We start from the raw sequence: 17,148 nt of genomic DNA, 5'->3' as shown, positions 1-17,148 counted from the left end.
TCTTCACAAAATGTTGGATGGGGTGAGGGGTTGTGTACTCTATACAATCGTGCTCATCCAACAGTTGAAAGCATGACTATGCACCATGCATGGTTGTGCACAAAACTTTTTGCCTATGTATAGTAAAACATTAGGTATACAAATGTCTTGAGTCGAAGCTCTTTTGTGAAAGGATCCGTAATCATTTTCTTTGTGCCAATATATTCTATCGCTACTCAATGATCCCGAACATTCTCGTCAACAACAAAATGTCTTATCTCTATTAGTTTACATTTACTCACAAAGCAAGTGTGGTTGATAACCGAACTACAAAAATATTATGACAAAATATTCGCATTGGCTTCTTAATGGACGAAACAAGTTTATGACCTAGGACAAAATAATGTAACCATGATGTATAAGAGACAACCTCATAACATGCCACAACTTTTGCTTCAATATTGAAGGATGAAATCATAAATTGCTCTACATTCCTCCAGTGTAAAGCATGATGTGTGAGAGGATGAAGATATTACCTCCACTAGGTTCCAAAAGCCCCTCCATTGTTCGTTCAACTTAGTTGCTGGTTTATTACAACAACTTGTTGATGGTGTCTCGCAGAAGTCCAAGAACTAATGCTACTCAAGATGCCAACCAAGTTTTCTAGTTTGTTGGCCTATAAATCTCTCACATAGGTGATTAAATCTCTCTAAAAGTGATATCGGCAATAGGGATTCCCAAACCAGGACCTATGGTATATACAATTACTCTCTCATTCTTATCATCAATGGAGGGGATGATTGCAATGGAAATGCATAGAAACACCTAAGGACACTAAGACTGTGTTTGGTAGTCATTCAGAAAAAAAACGTTTTTTTGTTCTATAGGAACAAAAATATGGAATAAAGCATTTGGTGTGAACTTGGTGTTTTTTGGGGTTTTTTTTTTTTAATGAAAAGGGGAAAAAAAAACACTAAAAACACAAAATAATAGAACAACAAAACCTTGTTCCATCATTTCGGTTTTGTTGAAAATACAAAAAAAAATGAATTTGGATAATCGTTCCTGAAACAGGTCACTAAACACCATTTTTTTTTTTTTAAATGACATTTTGACAAAAAAATTGATAATTCTGTTTTTGACATGAAATATCATTTATGGAACCGAATGACTACCAAATGCAGCCTAACACTTTTGTAATGCCCTATTGATGTGATAATTTGGACCACATTACCTTATAAGTTTTCCATCAATTATAATATTACTGTAATTCACTATGGTGTCCCAGATCCCTTTTCTCTATTAACTAAATTATAATTTTCACTGCTCCTTCCCTTGGTAGAGATGGTGATTGGAGGGATTCAGATCCTCTCGCCAGCGTGACATCCGACAGTTGGAAAGACTTATGCACACACCCCTAATACATGGGTGTGTATTCCCAACCATTAGATATGTGTTGAACGTCCAAATGGCTAGAGAGGATCTAAGTCCTAATTGGAAAGGGGCAGGAAGAGGAAAATATATTTAAAAAATGTAGATAACTGTGGGAAGGGCACTATTGTATGTAGCTTTGTAATACTATCTTTAGTTTGGATAATTTGATTAAATAAAAAACTAGGTAAACTAAAACTAATTTTTGAATAATTTTTGTAATTTTCTCAATAATATATTATACAATTTAGAAGCTTCTAACAAACCGGTAAAGCTTGCAGGTTGTCATCCTTGTCTCATGTCCTCAACGCACAAACAAAATTTTCCTCTAAAAATGATCGGATATATATCATTTAGTTGGGTTTGACCCTGATATAGTAGTGGGATAGCAGGTCATTGCTGGCCTGGTTTGTTGAGTTTGACCTTGATATGGAAGGTCAGCTCTGGCATGGTTAGTTACAACCTTAGTTTGTGGAGTCACCAGGTCTACTGACACGTAACATATGAAATTATCGCATTGCCTTATGTGAAATAAAAAATCTTATATATGTTGATGTTATTATGCATAATTTTATCCTTCCTCAGTTTGTCCACATGATCAAGTAGCGATCTTTTTTCTTACGAAAAAAATGATAAAAAACTATCAAAAGAAAAAAAAAAATTGAAGAAAAAAACATTTACATTATATTTTAAATACTTATGACAAAGCGAAACCAAACGGACAACAACCCAACAATGGTACGGTAAGAGCTAATTATAATAAAAAAAGGCCAGTTATATTAAACATTAAAAAAAAAAAAATCTAAATTAACGTTTGTTTTGACCGTTCGATTTCAAGTTGATTTATTGTCAGATAAAATTGATTAAACTCATACTAAAATTGGACCAAACCGACCAATTGACACCAGTAGGTAGAGGTGTGAAACCTTAAACCGAACCGATAAAATCGGTCAGACCAAACCAATAATAACCCAAACCAAATTGTTCCGAAGCCTTATTGGTTCGGTTTGGAGTATTGTAACCCCATAACCAAACCGAACCACATCGGAAATCAAATGAACCTGAAACCGAAACCAAACTGGTAAGAAACCAAAAACAATCCAAAATTCACTAGAAAAAATTAGTTTTGTATATATTTATATGGAAAGTCAAATCCAAACTGGACAAAAAATCGAAACCAATCCCAATTATATACCAATATAAGAAACTGAAGACAAATCGAAACCAAACCGCACCAAAATGGAAACCAAAATTTCATTATTGGTTCGGTTTTGGTTTCAGTTTCAACATTCCTACACTAAAACCGATTCAACCTAGACCGAAATCGAGCTGGATCGACCAGTTGACACCCCTACCCGTAGGTCCTAACCTACATTCTTCCATTGGGTCCCCACACAACCACAGCCATCTCTTCTGGAATCCCAAGTCATCTCCAGTCAGCAGAGAGGACCATGAGCCTAAGTTTTGGGGGGTGGGGGTGGGGGGGGGGAAGGGTTTAAAGTGGAAAAAAATCGTCTGCAATTTCGATCTCGTACAATTCCATGTAATACCACCTTCAGAGGGTGACACGTGTATTGATACCAATGCAATGGTCAAGATCTTATTTAAATGTCTCTTCACTGATTTAATGTTTTATTAGTTGTACCAGATCTGGACCATTGTATTAGTATCAATACACGTGTCACCGTCTGAATGTGATATTGCACGGAATTGTACGAGATCGAAATTGCAGGTGATTTCAACCCGTTTAAAGTTGCATATGTTGCAATATTGCCTAGAGTGTGGATAAACGGAATGAGAGGAGGGATATACTTGATTAAGCAAAAAGTTTTGTAGGAGAGAGAAAAGATAGAAATGATGAGATGGGGTTGAGTTGGTTAAGTGATTTGAGGCCTCAGCTTTTTACGAAAATTTTAACTTCAAGCGTGTTGAGGTGGCCACGCGCAGTCCGCGGATGAAGAAAGTGAACGAGGAAGGAAGAGATAGGGGTCTGTCTATGTCTTCGTTCATCGCTTACTCCTCCTCCTCCTTCTCCACCTCCACCTCCTCCTTCTCAGGAGCATTAAGTCGGTGGCTTTTGTACTATTCTCCCCTAGTCGGTGGTGGCGGCGGACGTAGAAGTGGAGGTGTGGTGGTGGTGGTGCAAGTGACCTTGGAGCGTCACTGCATCGTAACCACACAACGAATAGGAAATAGTCCAATTGAGAAATTGAATGGCACCACCATTATCAGAAGGAATTAGTCCTGTGATGAATACTAGAACTGTTAACATTACTGTAGCTGTGGCGATTGATAAGGACAAGAACAGCCAGTATGCTGTGAAATGGGCCATTGATCATCTCTTGAAAACCAATCCCAACATTATCCTCATCCACGTTATCAATCGCGTCTGGGAAAACCGTAGGTACCCCTTCTCTCTTTCTTTAATTTTCATTTTTGAAGTACAATGATCATCATTAGCTGCTGCAGTAGTTGCATTGAAATTGTTTGATGAAATGACCAAGTTAATATTTCACTTTTTGTTTTGTTTTTGCAGAGGGTTTGGGTTTGAACGAGGCTAGCCCCGATGATTACCGGGAAACTACTGAGGACGTTCACCAGCTTTTCCTCCCCTACCGTGGATACTGTGCTCGGAAAGGGGTACGTTCAATCTGCAACTCTACTAATCAACAAGCTTCCGTGAATCCAATAAAGCTGGAACCAATTGAGAATTGAAGTTACTTAGATCCTCTGCTCAATGATTTTGTTTAGCTCTGATTGTTTGAGGTCTTGAGGAGTTTCAGGTTAAAATCAGGGAGGTTGTACTTGATGACTTCGATATTTCCAAGGCAATCATTGATTATCTCAACTTACAATGCATCAACAACGTTGTTGTTGGTGCATCGTCTAAGAATTCCATCACAAGGTCTGTAAATCACTCTTTATCCCTTTTTCTTTCTCAATATCTTGATAAATTAGTAAATGTCTCTGTTTTGGTGTGGTTGCAGGAAATTTAGGAACCCATATGTGGCAACATGTTTGATCAAATCTGCACCAGATTTCTGTACGGTATACGTAATTTCAAAAGGGAAAGTGGCATCGATCAGATCAGCAAATCGGCTCCCGCCTCTTAATGTCATGAATAATGCAACACCCATAGAATTACAGTCACCTCGAGTAGTTCCACAGCTTCAAACCCCTGAAACTCCTGTAATCGTAGAAGGCATCAAGTAAGTCAAGGTTTTGATTGTGTTAAAGAATGGATCGATTGTAATCACTGGTAGTGAGTGGTTGTGTTTGTTAATTTGTTGCAGAAGAACACCAACTGGTAATACTGGGGAGAAGTGGAAGAAAACAGGTGTTGGGAGAAGGGTTTTGGAGAGGAGCATGGATCGTGAGTTAGTGATTAAACCACCAAGGTCAAGGAACAGTATAGAAAATTTTTCATCAATGGAACACCTGGGTTTCGCTACCATAAGCCTGGATTACACATCCCCTATGACAAGGAATTCAAGCCGTGAATCCATCTCCCTCGACAGAGATTTCTCTAGCAGCAGCTTGTGTTTCCGGTCCATGGACATGGATTCAGAAAATGATTTCGGCATCGGATCTGGTCTTAATAGTCCCATTGGTGGCGGCTCCTTCAATGCAAATTCCTCGGTAGGTAGAAGAGAAAGAAGGTTCATAAATCAACTGCTGCATGGTAGGGATGGAAAGCATTGCTGCAGTGGGATCCATGGTTAAAATGGGTATCCGATCGATTGGAACTGGTGTCAGCAATACCCCATACACTACCTGGTTGTGGCCTTTCGTCAAGACACAGAAGGCAGCGAAATGATGCCCTCACCTCTGTGAAAGCCAAAAAAACCCACCTCTTATTGATGCCCATGTGTGCCTGCCCACTCAGTTCGGGGCCACACGACCAGGGGCATTCTTTTCTCCAAAAATATTGAAAGGGCAACAAAGTAAGATTATGAAGTTTTTGACACCTAGTGGTGTCAATAAGAAAATCCCTATTCTATATGAGGAAATAAATAGTTTTATATGTTTCCACTGTTGACCTATTCCTCTGCCAGTAGCTTTGTACTTTCGTCGTCTCAATACATGGGAGGATGGAAAATTTTTTACTTCCAGAAGTCAGCATATTTTTTGGTTCCTCACCCCTCTGATTTTGTATAATTTTAGCAAATGATGGGATGAATCTGTCCTTTGTGCAGCGAGATATGGAGGCAGAGATGAAAAGACTAAGACAGGAGCTGAAGCAAACCATGGACATGTACACCACAGCATGCAGAGAAGCAATCTCAGCGAAGCAAAAGGTTGGATAATCAGTTTTATAGGAGAGGGTTCTCTGAGCCAGCGGGCATAGAGGAACACATCAATGAGGTGTGAAAAAACGGTATTGTAGATTGGAGGGCTGCAGGGTAATTTTGTTGGAGAAGGAGATAGAAACAGAGATGCTAGTGTACCCTATCCCAGTGGCTCAGAGAACCTTTTCACTGTGTTTATATAAGAATCATGACGGTCATTGGAGGGGGGAACCTACTTGAAAGTTTGATGAATTAAATGGTCAAATAGAAGGTGAACAACTTCCCCACTCCAGTTGGCACCTCTCTTCATAAGTCAACCAAACATGCCATAAAATAGAACACTTCTCTTTTTTTTTTCTCTCAAAACTGGGGCTCAATTCCCCAACTTTCTCATCTCACCTCCGCGACAGGCGGTGCCTTAAGAGGGGGTTGGATGACGGACCTATAGGGGGGTGTACATGAATCTTGAACTTAATAGGTGAGGAATCCATAAAAGGGCGCACCCAGTGCATGAGGCTCCCACCACTGTGGGTTTGGGGGAAGGGATATAAAGTATGCAACCTTACTCCTGTTTTGCAAATAGGTTGTTTCCTGATTCAGACCCGCGATCAATAGGTCACAATAGAGCTACCTTTCTGTTGCTGAGGCATGTACAAAGAGGTGCCAACACTCCCATGTGTCTATCTCTCTTGTCCCTATGTGAAGAGACATCTCTATCCCTTGTTTTGAGGAGGAGAGAGACGTTGCGCTCCAGGACAGAGAACCACTCCCTAATTTTTTACCATTTCATGTACCTGGTCACTGAAAGGAGTGGGGCAAAAATACTAAAATTGATAATTGAATTTCAGGCTAAAGAGATACATCAGTGGAAGATAGAAGAACGTCATAAATTTGAGGACACCAGGCATGCAGAAGAAGCAGCTCTTGCAATGGCTGAGATGGAAAAAGCGAAGTGCAGGGCTGCCATTGAAGCTGCCCAAACGGCACAAAAGCTAGCTGAAAAGGAGGCAAGTAGGAGAAAACAGGCAGAATTGAAGGCCCAGCGTGAGTCAGAAGAGAGGATGAGAGCACTAGCTGCATTGGAAAACATTGACATTAGGTATAGAAAATATGCCATTGAAGAGATTGAAGCTGCCACCGATTCCTTCGCGGAAGGCAAGAAGATTGGTGAAGGTGGATATGGGCCTGTTTATAAAGCCTTACTGGATCACACCCCTGTTGCTATCAAGGTTCTCAGACCAGACGCCCAACATGGAAGGCAGCAATTCCAACAAGAGGTACTCTTCTTTCTAGCTGTAACTGGATCGGCCTCGACATCAGTATATTATTGTCCCCTATTGATTGAACTAGTTGGGGGTGTTCATTGGTTCTAACCTACTTGCATAGCGTCTGCTACAGGCAGGAAACACCCTCCCTTCGTAAATTACAAGTTTGCTGTTTTATGTGAAAGGATTCTAGTGCCATTTTACAAATTTTTTGCTTCTTTAAACTCACTTTTGAGGCACTTGTCGTATTTGTTTGAGAATGGAATTTGTCCATTGAAATGGTTGTGCAATACTTTTATCAAATGGGCCCATCCAACTTGTACGACAATATGAAAAAAGTTTTTGATTTGGTGATATTAGATTTCTCCTATATTTTGAGTTGGGCATGTTTTCCTTCACCCACTATTGTGATCTTGTCATTTCTCCCACCGCATTGACGATGAAGGTCCAAAAATGCCCTTTTCATTATTCCAGGAATTCCATCCAAGCGTCAAAACCCACGAATTAAAAGATTCTCTTCATAGTGGGCGAAAGAAAACTTGGTCTTAGTTCAGTGTAGATGTCAACTGTCAAATTTTCTTCAAATTCTTTTAGTGAATGAACTGTGATGAATTATGCAGATAGAGGTATTGAGCAGCATCAGACACCCAAACATGGTTCTACTCCTGGGTGCCTGCCCAGAATACGGATGCTTGGTATATGAACACATGGAAAATGGAAGCTTAGAAGACAGGCTATTCCGAAGGGGGAACACACCATCAATCCCATGGGGGCTCAGGTTCAAGATTGCTGCAGAAATTGCCACTGGCCTAAACTTCCTCCACCAAAGCAAACCAGAACCCCTTGTGCATAGGGACCTCAAGCCTGCAAATATCCTCTTAGACCGCAATTACGTAAGCAAGATCAGTGACGTTGGGCTAGCACGGCTAGTCCCTCCCTCTGTCGCCGACTGTGTCACTCAGTATCGCATCACATCGGCGGCCGGAACCTTCTGTTACATAGACCCTGAGTATCAGAAAACAGGAATGTTGGGTGTCAAATCAGATATCTATTCCTTGGGGATAATGTTGCTTCAGATCATCACTGCTTTGCCTGCGATGGGTCTCTCACATAAGGTAGAGAAAGCTATTAAGAATGGAGTCTTTGATGACATTCTTGATCCAACAGTGTCGGATTGGCCTGTAGAAGAAGCTTTGGAGTTTGCAAAGGTAGCTCTCCAGTGTGCTGAGCTTCGAAGGAGAGATAGACCAGACTTGACTTCAGTGGTTTTGCCTATTTTGAACCGGCTAAGAGATCTTGGGCACTGTGAAGCTGAAACCACTTGGAGTATTAGCTCCTCTACTATTCTCAGTTATGGTCCACCTTCTTACAGAAACTTTACCAGGTCAAGATCAAGATTCTCCACTGTTCAGGTGAGACTCTTGTATGATTGGATCAAGTCAGGGTTTAAAAACCCAGAATCGGGATCTGGTTCGATCTCGGTCGGAATGAAAAATCGGCCCAATTATGCCCTAACCCTAATTTTTAGAAGAAAACCAGCCCGAGTCAAGATCCTGCTGATCTCATCCTGATTTTTGAAAACCGGGATTTAAGTTTTCTTTCACCCATTGGAAAAAGAGAAATTCCTTCAGGTGATGTGATCCTATGATAAATAAGAAAATCAATATGAGGCCCTAACCCTAAGTTACTCTTCACTCTTCTCTTCCCATTATTTTCATGTTCACTAACAAAGAAGAAAACCAAAATAAATTACTACGTATATTATATTTTAACCATATCTTAGGCCAAAATTCCTTATATAAATTTTGATGTGATTGTGCATAATCAGGATATGTCGAGGAGCAATCTTATGGGAAGTCAACGTAGTAATCTCTCAGAAAAAAGTGGAAACAGTTCAAGTCCAAGACCTGTAAATGGAAATGGAGAATTAGTGCCCAGAAGGCTTGTTGCATTGGAAGATGGTTCACAGTGTTGCGGAGACATATAAGGAAGTAATTCATGTTTATTTTTTAGAGTGTTCCTTTTTTTTTTTTTTGGTACTCAAAAATAGAGAAAAATATAGGGATATATATGGCCTTTTCCTTGAGTCCAACATACAGAAGTTGTGAAAAGGAGGGCGTGCACAAAGGTTGGATCTATTTATGCTTTACACAGTTAACTGGTTCAGGTAAGACACTTCGGAGGAACTACTACTTCACATATGAGAGGTGGGAGACTCCATTGTTTTGTCCTTTTGGGGCCTTGTGGATTATAATTCAATGAATCCATCTTTTGTTTTTTCTTTTCTTGCTGATAGGTGTGTTTTCCTCCCAATCATGGTTTAAGAAATCAGAATTGGATCAATTGAATTGCCTGCTTTCGTAGTTCTAAAGGAAACTATTGAAGATGGAAATTTCCGGCAATTTTTCGCATTTGCCGGCTCCCTCTCTTCTCCCCCTACGGCTTCAACCCCAACCCCAACCCCAACCCCAACCCCCTTGCTACCTGCAACTTACTCGCAAGCTGACAAAGTCTTTAAGAGGGCTAAGTTTGAAGCATACCATATTCGAAAGATTTAGGGAAAAGATGAGACTACAAGATGGGGGGAAATGAGAAAACTAGTAACAAAAAACCTTCCTCTAGGGAGGAAGAAGAAAGGATAAAAAAAATGCTACATATAGATGTGAAGTTACATTATATGACCCTTTTTACCTAAAAAAAAAAAAAAAAAAACACTATATGCCCCTCAAGCAACTAAAAGTTTAAATGTTTATCATGTTTTGGGGCTAAATAAAATCCCATTGCAAAACTTGTTTATAACCTTTTTCATTACAAATAGACACCCAGATAAAACAAGGGAAAAGGTTTATGTTGGGGAGGGTGGCCGCAACACCTAGACTCATGGGAGCAAAATAATCAGCTTGTTCTTTATGAAATGGAAAATGATATTTCTGTGCATGATTTTTCAAGCATTGCCTTGGTTCTCACATATGCATAAGAATCGGATTCCCCCACAGAAGTGCTAGCGTACACTATTGAACCATCCATCCATGTAATCTTTATCCGAAATAGAAATACCATACATGAAAAAGTCTAATCCAGTGATGGTGACAAGAAAAAAATCTTGATACTATTTTGTATGATCTTATGACCACATCAACCAGTGAATTGCATTATGCTGTTAAAATTGGGAAAAGGTTTGCTGTCAGGTTGCATGGTTCCTGCACCATCACAGGTCAATGGAAACTTGTACATGAGCATCCAAGAGAAGTGGTGGGATGGTCATTTCACTGTTTCGTGAGAGAACGCTTAGGGGTGCTGAATCACTGACAAATAATATTATGAGGGACTGTTGCTACACTGCATGACCTCTGCACCAGCACATGGCCATCGTCACCAAGTCATACAAGAAATCATCAAAAAGATTTTTTACATTTCATGGAGAGAAAGTGTTATTGAGGACCCGAGTTAGGTTCCTCTCTCCTGTAGGTATTCACCCCACCCCATCATTAGAGAGGCCTATGTTGGAATATGCTCATTATGTTCCATTAAAACGTTTTCACCATGGGATGATCATATCCAACCCATGAGATTCATCTTAGTCCTTCTCACAGATTCATAAATCAATTATGGGACCCAGTAAATCTCATCCTCTCTCTCTCTCTCTCTCTCTCTCTCTCTTATCACCACCGAAAATTAAATTGGAACGTTACACTATCCATCCACATTTCTACATTTCAATTTTAAACAAATCACAGTTACTGCAGCTTTTTGGAAATCAAGGACACTATACCTTTGAAATTGGAAACATCTCTTCCTCCTTTACAGCAAACATCACTGATCACACCTCATCTTCTTTCATAAAAAAGTAAAAGAAATGTCACTTTTTTCAAAAGATATGGACAAGAAGGTAGATTGGTGCCTCTCCTCCCTACTTGGTAGCCTTTGTCAAAAGACCAAATGGGAAAGGCACATTCCCACAAAGTTGGTTTTTTTTCCTGCTCAAATGACTCAGATGGGCAATGTGAAGGGTTTGATCTCTCTAAGAAGAAGAAAATGGTTTTCATGGCTTCTGTGGATGATCATGTTTTTGCAGGCAACAATGGGGGATGTGGATGATATACCCTCAACAGGTTTACTATGTGTCAGTAACTGTGCGACATGTCCACTCATCTGTTCACCACCCCCGGTAGTTACTTCTTTGCCTTTGCCACCGCCACCGCCACCACCTGAACAGTACTACTCACCACCCCAATCATACTATTTTCCTCAATCGCCACCACTTTTGCCACCTCAACAGTACTACTCACCACCCCAGTCATACTACCTTCCTCAACCACCACCACCACCTTCGTACTCTTATTACACCCCTGTTGCACCACCACCTCCGGCGCCGCCATCATATTATCTGAACACACCGTTTGCTCCGGCACCGCCTACAATGAATGGACCCCATGACTACTCTTATCCTTACTATTTCCTCTATGCCTCAAAGGGTTCTTGGATTTCCCTTCCAGCTTTCTTCTCTTACTTCTTTACATCCCTACTTTGCTTGAGCTTAGTTTTCCCTTTTTGGTGACAAGTTGAACAGGGTAAGGTGTTCATGAAGTGTTACCGTTACAAGGGCTTCTATTCTATGTCATGATCTGGGGTGGTTTCATATGTATATTATTAGATTCTAGAGAGAGAAAAAAGGTTAACCCATTGTTCTTCCATATATTGTTAAATGTTTGATTTGTGTTTTCTCTGATGTTTGTGTGAGGTAGCAATTTTCAGTTTGTACTGTACAGTGAATGACCCTAATCAGTTGAGGCTTCATATCTGAAATTTACTTGTACATGGTTTCTCTGCTCTCTGCATTTCTTTCTCTCCCCATCATCAAGGAAGATGCAATTTAAGGGGAGGAAGAGATCTCATGAAGGAGATCACTGTAGCTAGAAATTTTCCTGATCTTGTAGGTCTCTGATCTTCTTTTTTTTTTTTTTTTTTTTTTTTTTTTTTCTTTTAGTATTTTTTTGGAAAAAAAACTAAGATGCAACTGGGATGGCTTATATTGCAAGCAATAACAGCATTTAACTGTATTGGTTACTTCCATCTGAGAAATCACATTTTTGAAGTTAAAAATGGGGAGAGAATATGAGAACTTGTTGGGTACTATGTCTTATATTCTATCGCTTGCATTTGTTGGCTGATTTCGAAAGGCTGTAGGGACTGAAAGGCTTGTAAATTTTGTTATGGGCATATTTAGGGTTGAACACGAGATCGTTTTCTCTATAGCCTGGGAGGTGTGAGGATGAGCGGCTGAAACCTATTTTTCATTGATATTAAACAGAACTCATCTCACTGTGGACTGGACATAGGCAATCTTGTCTAAATATGTAGTACTTTTGCGTTATGTGATTGTTTGTGATTTTAATTCTTTTCTGCATCTTTTAGGTTTTGTTGGGATCTCCATGGTCCATGCACACATAAAACTCAACTCAGTTAAGAAGTCCATTAATCTCCAATCTCATGGGAGGCTTTGGACACACTTTCACATTCTACCAAAAAGAAAAAACGAAAAACACAAGCTTTCACGAGAATTTAAAGCTGAGACACTTCTGTTCGGAAATTAATGGCCTGATGGCTTCTAAAGTAAGAACAGCTGATCTGTCAAAGCAATGCGGAAAAGTGTCTTACAGATTTCTCTGGTTTCCAACTAGAATTTGACAAGGGAGAAAGGGCAGATGTAGAAGGCGTGGGGAGAGGAGGGGCACCTAAGTTTCCACTATCGGTTGAAGTCTTGCAGATCAGATAGAGGGAAGAAGGCAGTGTTGCCATTTTTGCCTCTTCTTTCCTTCTCTTGATGTATATTCTAACCTAATCTCATATAATATGGGAAGGACCTGGCTCAGATATCCAATACAGACAAATATCACAAGCTGTGATTGGCAGTGCTGTGACTGCTGTCACATATATGTAAGGTCAGCATTTCATTTTCCTTTTGTTTTTTGGTAAGGTGAGGGTACTTTACTATCCCTTGTCCTTTTTTTATTTTATTTTTATTTTTTATAAGCATAACAAGAGGGTGACCTGGAATTTTGGGTCGCTAAGAAGCAGCATATTGATAAGCTAGGGGTAGCGAGAATGAGAATGCTAAGATGGATGTGTGTAAAAACTAGAAGGAATAAGGTTAGGAATGAACGAGCTAGAATGGATTTGGGGGTTGCCCCAATTCCTGATAAGCTTTGAGAATGTAATTTGAGATGGTTGGGACATGTTCAGCGAAGGCCATCAGATGCACTAGTAAGGAGGAGTGACTTGATTCAGATAGAAGGATCCAAAAAAACTAGAGGCAAGCAAAAAATGACCATAAGAGAGGTTGTGAGGAAAGACATGCACAAATTAGGCTTTGATTCAAGTATGGTTTGGAATAGAGCAGATTAGAGAGCTAAGATCCAGGTAGCAGACCTGCTTTAGCTATGTTCTACTTTATTAGTGATTACTAATCTGTCTCCTTTAACGTCTTTCATTTTCTTTTTCTTTGGCTTTGCTTGGATCCATGGAGCTGACTCCATTAAGTTGGGACAAGGCTTTGTTGTTGTCGTTTGACAAGAGGGAGACTCGAGAGTGAAAGAGCCAAGAAGTAGAATATAAGAACATTGTTTTACTAGTCATTGATAGGGTCTTCTGTTCTAGAGAGTGGACATTGTCATTAACCTTCTTAAAAAACAAAAACAATCCTATGCACAAGGCTTCCACGGCTACTGGAAAGGACAAATACATTAAAAAACGTGGAAAGGCTTCCACGGCTACTGGAAAGGTTTGTGATAAATGGACATGGAGTATCTTATGCAATCGGTTACTAATGAAACTAACAAACACTTTCAATATAAACTAAATATTAGAATCACAATTTTGTAAGGGTCTTGTTTAGTCAGATCTGAAGTTAAAATTAAATTTTCATTGGTAAAATAAGGTGGAAAAAAATGAGTGAATCATAAAGTAAACGATTTTATCTCTAAAATCATGCTTTTTGAAGAAAATTTAGCGGTTCACGTGTTCTTTTTTCTCAAGCCCAGTTTGTTTATTGTGGTCTGTGGAGTGGGAAAGTCGGAAAATTAAACTTCCACATTTTTTTTTTTTTTTTTAAGATAGCTTCACATGTTGGAGTTTTAAAGAACAAGGATAGTGAATTACTGTAATCGCGGAAATGGAAAACTTATACCTTAGCATCTTATTGATAATCGGACGGAATAAAATAAATTTCAAACGTTTGTTTTTATTTTTGGACCAAAGTTTTCTGTTTAGGTTCATTTTCATTCCCTTGAATTTCCCTTACAACCAAACAGGGCCTATGGTATATTCAGTTTTCCTTAAAAAAAGGGGGGGGGGTTAGCAAAAGCTCATATTCATAGCTTTTCTTTCTTTTTGGTTGAAAACATTTCTATATCTCTTCTTGGCAATTGGATGAGAATCTGGACCGTGAATAAAGTATAAACCTTATCACCCCCAAAACGAGTACCTAATTCCAAATAATAAGATCAGAGAATGTGTTTCAGAACCTCCAATCCACAAGGCTGTTACCCCTTTCACAAACTACTCCATTCTCTTGTATAAGTTCCTGTTTTCCCATGCATTCTATTTCCTTTGTTTTAGCTATGAAAAATAAAAAAGGTGAGAATAGGCTTCCTCAAAATTACAATTGCGCTCCTCCATGATTTTTTTTTTGGGGTAAGGAACTCCATGAATTCAGTACAAGGATTTATACAGAACTTCCAACAGTCTCTGTGGTAGTACCATCCAAACCATCTTTTCCTGTCTGCTCAGCTTCATGTATAACTCCATTGTCCACTGCAGGAATATCTCCACCATTCTCAGAAGCATTTTTTTCCTCCACATGCTCAACCCGGTTGGATAGTTCTCTAGCAGGAGAGACTGCCAATAGCCGGCTTACTCCGTCAAATAAACTCTTTGATTCGGTGATCAAAGCAGATCCACCGGGATAACAACGACCAAAACAAGTTGCACAATGTGGATAGACAACCTAGAAATGGAGTGTTTCAAAATACAGGCTGACAATCACTACCGATAATTAAGTACAGGTTGCAAACATTCCTCAGTCTAAGTTCAGATCTTACCTCAATAAATGCCCGACAGAGTGAGAGAAAAAGTATAGACTCATTCTCTCTAAGCATCTTCGTTGCATTGTACCTCAATAAGGAGTCAGAAACAGCTTGTAATCCCTTTAAAAGTTCTTGTGCCAGCATATCTTTCAAGCTCAATGGGGCACAGGGCCGTAATTCATTCATAGCTGCTGAGACACCTGCAACCAACAAGTAGAGAGAATATGAGTGAGAAAAGGATGTTCTTAAGGGGTTACAATCAACATCTTTTGGTGAGAAAAACCAACCAAACATTGTGGATAACTGTACACCAAAATACTTCTCTCTCCATGTAAAACAAAGGCATGAAAAAGATCCCATGACATCATAATTTTTGTGATTGCTGTTCCTGTTATGCTTGGGTTTTTTTTTTTTTTTTGGTCAGAATTTTCATCCTTAATTGATTAGACAATAAGGTGCGGCTATCAAACTCAAACCCATCAAAATGGTAAGGTTTGGGAATTCACAACATAACAATCAAGGTTCACTGTTGTCTGTTTTACGCATCAGCAGATAAGATTGAAAAATTAAAGATCAAACAAGACTAATTCATTTAGTCAGAATCAGAAAAATACTAGACTTGAAACAGCTCAAGCCTCAAAGCTTCTTGTCAGGTTCTCTAAAAATTGAGCATAAAAATACTACGAATTGTAAACAAAATAATTATCAAGAAACAATTGTGTTAAGAGTTACTTAAATTGAGATGTCACCAGAGGTAGCACCAATGCATGAAAGGAACACTCGCTCCCTAACATTTCCAAACTAACTTTTGGATATTATCTTAGAAGATATCAATGCTTGCATTTCTCAATGGTATAAGGCAGGGTTCTAGCCTGATCCTGGCTCAATTTCAAGTAAAAGAATGAAAACTGGTAGTCAATGGCATATCAAATAAAGATTTCAATATTTTTAACTTTTGCTATGCCCCCACTTTCTCAAAATGAAAATTAAAGATATCAGAATGAAATAACTACTCTGAATCCTGATCCAAGAAATAAATTCATAGAGAAGACATATTAACCAGACTTACCATTAACAAACACTGCAAGAGGTGGATGCTCCATTAAATAAGAAGGTGGAGTCACATCTTCTTGACTTTCCTCAGTTACACCATTGTTTGGGAAGCCAACAGCTGGTAATGGGACCCAACGATGTGAATCCAGGACTATCTGATAGAGAACAATGGCAGTTGTAACAGTTTAAAATTATAAAACAGTTCACAACTATCTGATTCAGTCATTCAGCATAACAGTAATAACGACAATGATGATAACAAAAGCAGCAATAATAATTACAGCTGCAAATTATAGACCACTCAAAAAGGAAAATAGGTTGTTCTTTTCAATGAAACATGTCAACCTAGTTGCCCATTTTCTGAACTGAATTCAATTTTCAGATGATAAGATCGTATCCCAAGAATAAAAGTTTCTGTAACCAAAAACATTTTTTCGATACAGTAAAACAATCCAAAGACTAATTTTATGCTACTATTTCACAGACCTGGAAATCTTCAACTGCTGTACTCATGTTCTTTGAAAATAAGTTGAGTACTGCACTGTGAAACAGCCAAATAAAGTTAGCTAAAACGATGGAATGCTGGAGGTCGTAGTGAAAATGAGAAATTAAAGATTTGTTTACCCTTCAAAAAGTGACGGAAGCAAGCCCCTAAAATCCAGGCCAACCAAACCAAGACCCACAGCACAATACTGTCAAGGGCAGATAAGAAAAAAGGGGCATTAGTTTCGGCAGGGACTCCACAGAAGATGTTACAGACACCCTTCTTTTATTCATCAGAGAAACGGTAACCTTCATTCAGTTTCAGATTAAGCATAGGCCTTTTTTTTTTTTTTTGAGAAAGGGGGGTGGGGGAGCAAACATTGAGATTCCCAGGTAGTATAATTTATGAAAAAAATAAAATAAAAAACATGTTCATCATCATATGTAGATACCAGTATGCAGGAGTTTCTCTTGGACCCAATACATCAATAGAAATGAACCTCCAAGTATCATGTTTCACTCAAATGTAATACATTAATTCAGTCTGCCCCCCCCCCCCCCCCA

At 39.1% G+C, this 17,148-nt stretch overlaps 3 protein-coding genes across 5 annotated transcripts in view; 2 read left to right on the top strand and 1 right to left on the bottom strand.

Moving 5' to 3' along the window:
• The first annotated feature begins 3,254 nt into the window (after positions 1-3,254).
• LOC122071980 (U-box domain-containing protein 52-like) lies at positions 3,255-9,245 on the top strand. Its single transcript, XM_042636477.1, has 9 exons — positions 3,255-3,810; positions 3,947-4,050; positions 4,194-4,315; positions 4,398-4,619; positions 4,704-5,049; positions 5,607-5,708; positions 6,548-6,976; positions 7,585-8,376; positions 8,793-9,245. The coding sequence occupies exons 1-9, from the start codon at positions 3,624-3,626 to the stop codon at positions 8,949-8,951; spliced, it is 2,463 nt and encodes an 820-aa protein (XP_042492411.1). The 5' UTR covers positions 3,255-3,623; the 3' UTR covers positions 8,952-9,245.
• Positions 9,246-10,805: 1,560 nt separating this feature from the next.
• Positions 10,806-12,896, top strand: LOC122058288 (formin-like protein 20). Of its 3 annotated transcripts, none has more exons than XM_042620907.1 (2): positions 10,806-11,439; positions 12,380-12,573. In XM_042620907.1, the coding sequence occupies exons 1-2, from the start codon at positions 10,821-10,823 to the stop codon at positions 12,556-12,558; spliced, it is 798 nt and encodes a 265-aa protein (XP_042476841.1). In that variant the 5' UTR covers positions 10,806-10,820; the 3' UTR covers positions 12,559-12,573. The 3 variants fall into 3 exon arrangements, with proteins under 3 accessions (XP_042476841.1, XP_042476850.1, XP_042476861.1); XM_042620916.1 differs by lacking the exon at positions 12,380-12,573 and adding an exon at positions 12,646-12,896 and having other exon boundaries at positions 10,814-11,439; XM_042620927.1 differs by lacking the exon at positions 12,380-12,573 and adding an exon at positions 11,535-11,780 and having other exon boundaries at positions 10,827-11,439.
• A 1,616-nt stretch (positions 12,897-14,512) lies between these two features.
• LOC122088863 (conserved oligomeric Golgi complex subunit 8) overlaps positions 14,513-17,148 on the bottom strand; it is a 7,447-nt gene continuing 4,811 nt past the window's right edge. Inside the window, exons 8-12 of the mRNA XM_042658220.1 lie at positions 16,726-16,793; positions 16,588-16,642; positions 16,118-16,256; positions 15,064-15,248; positions 14,513-14,969 (exon numbers count right to left, since the gene is read on the bottom strand). Of these exons, the coding sequence (XP_042514154.1) occupies positions 14,688-14,969; positions 15,064-15,248; positions 16,118-16,256; positions 16,588-16,642; positions 16,726-16,793 (729 nt within the window). The 3' untranslated portion in view covers positions 14,513-14,687. The remainder of the gene's footprint in view (positions 14,970-15,063; positions 15,249-16,117; positions 16,257-16,587; positions 16,643-16,725; positions 16,794-17,148) is intronic.

Source organism: Macadamia integrifolia, chromosome 2, assembly GCF_013358625.1.
Source record: "Macadamia integrifolia cultivar HAES 741 chromosome 2, SCU_Mint_v3, whole genome shotgun sequence".
Taxonomy (NCBI): Eukaryota; Viridiplantae; Streptophyta; class Magnoliopsida; order Proteales; family Proteaceae; genus Macadamia; species Macadamia integrifolia.
The sequence above is the reverse complement of the archived record's forward strand: the minus strand, read 5'-3'. Positions and strand labels throughout refer to the sequence as shown.

Excerpts from the sequence above, each read along its gene's own strand:
- LOC122071980 (XM_042636477.1), top strand. The coding sequence starts at position 3,624 with ATGGCACCACCATTATCAGAAGGAATTAGTCCTGTGATGAATACTAGA. Across the intron at positions 4,051-4,193 it reads GATACTGTGCTCGGAAAGGG|GTTAAAATCAGGGAGGTTGT; the intron begins GTACGTTCAATC and ends GAGGAGTTTCAG. Across the intron at positions 4,316-4,397 it reads TCTAAGAATTCCATCACAAG|GAAATTTAGGAACCCATATG; the intron begins GTCTGTAAATCA and ends GTGTGGTTGCAG.
- LOC122058288 (XM_042620907.1), top strand. The coding sequence starts at position 10,821 with ATGTCACTTTTTTCAAAAGATATGGACAAGAAGGTAGATTGGTGCCTC. Across the intron at positions 11,440-12,379 it reads TTTCCTCTATGCCTCAAAGG|GTTTTGTTGGGATCTCCATG; the intron begins GTTCTTGGATTT and ends TGCATCTTTTAG.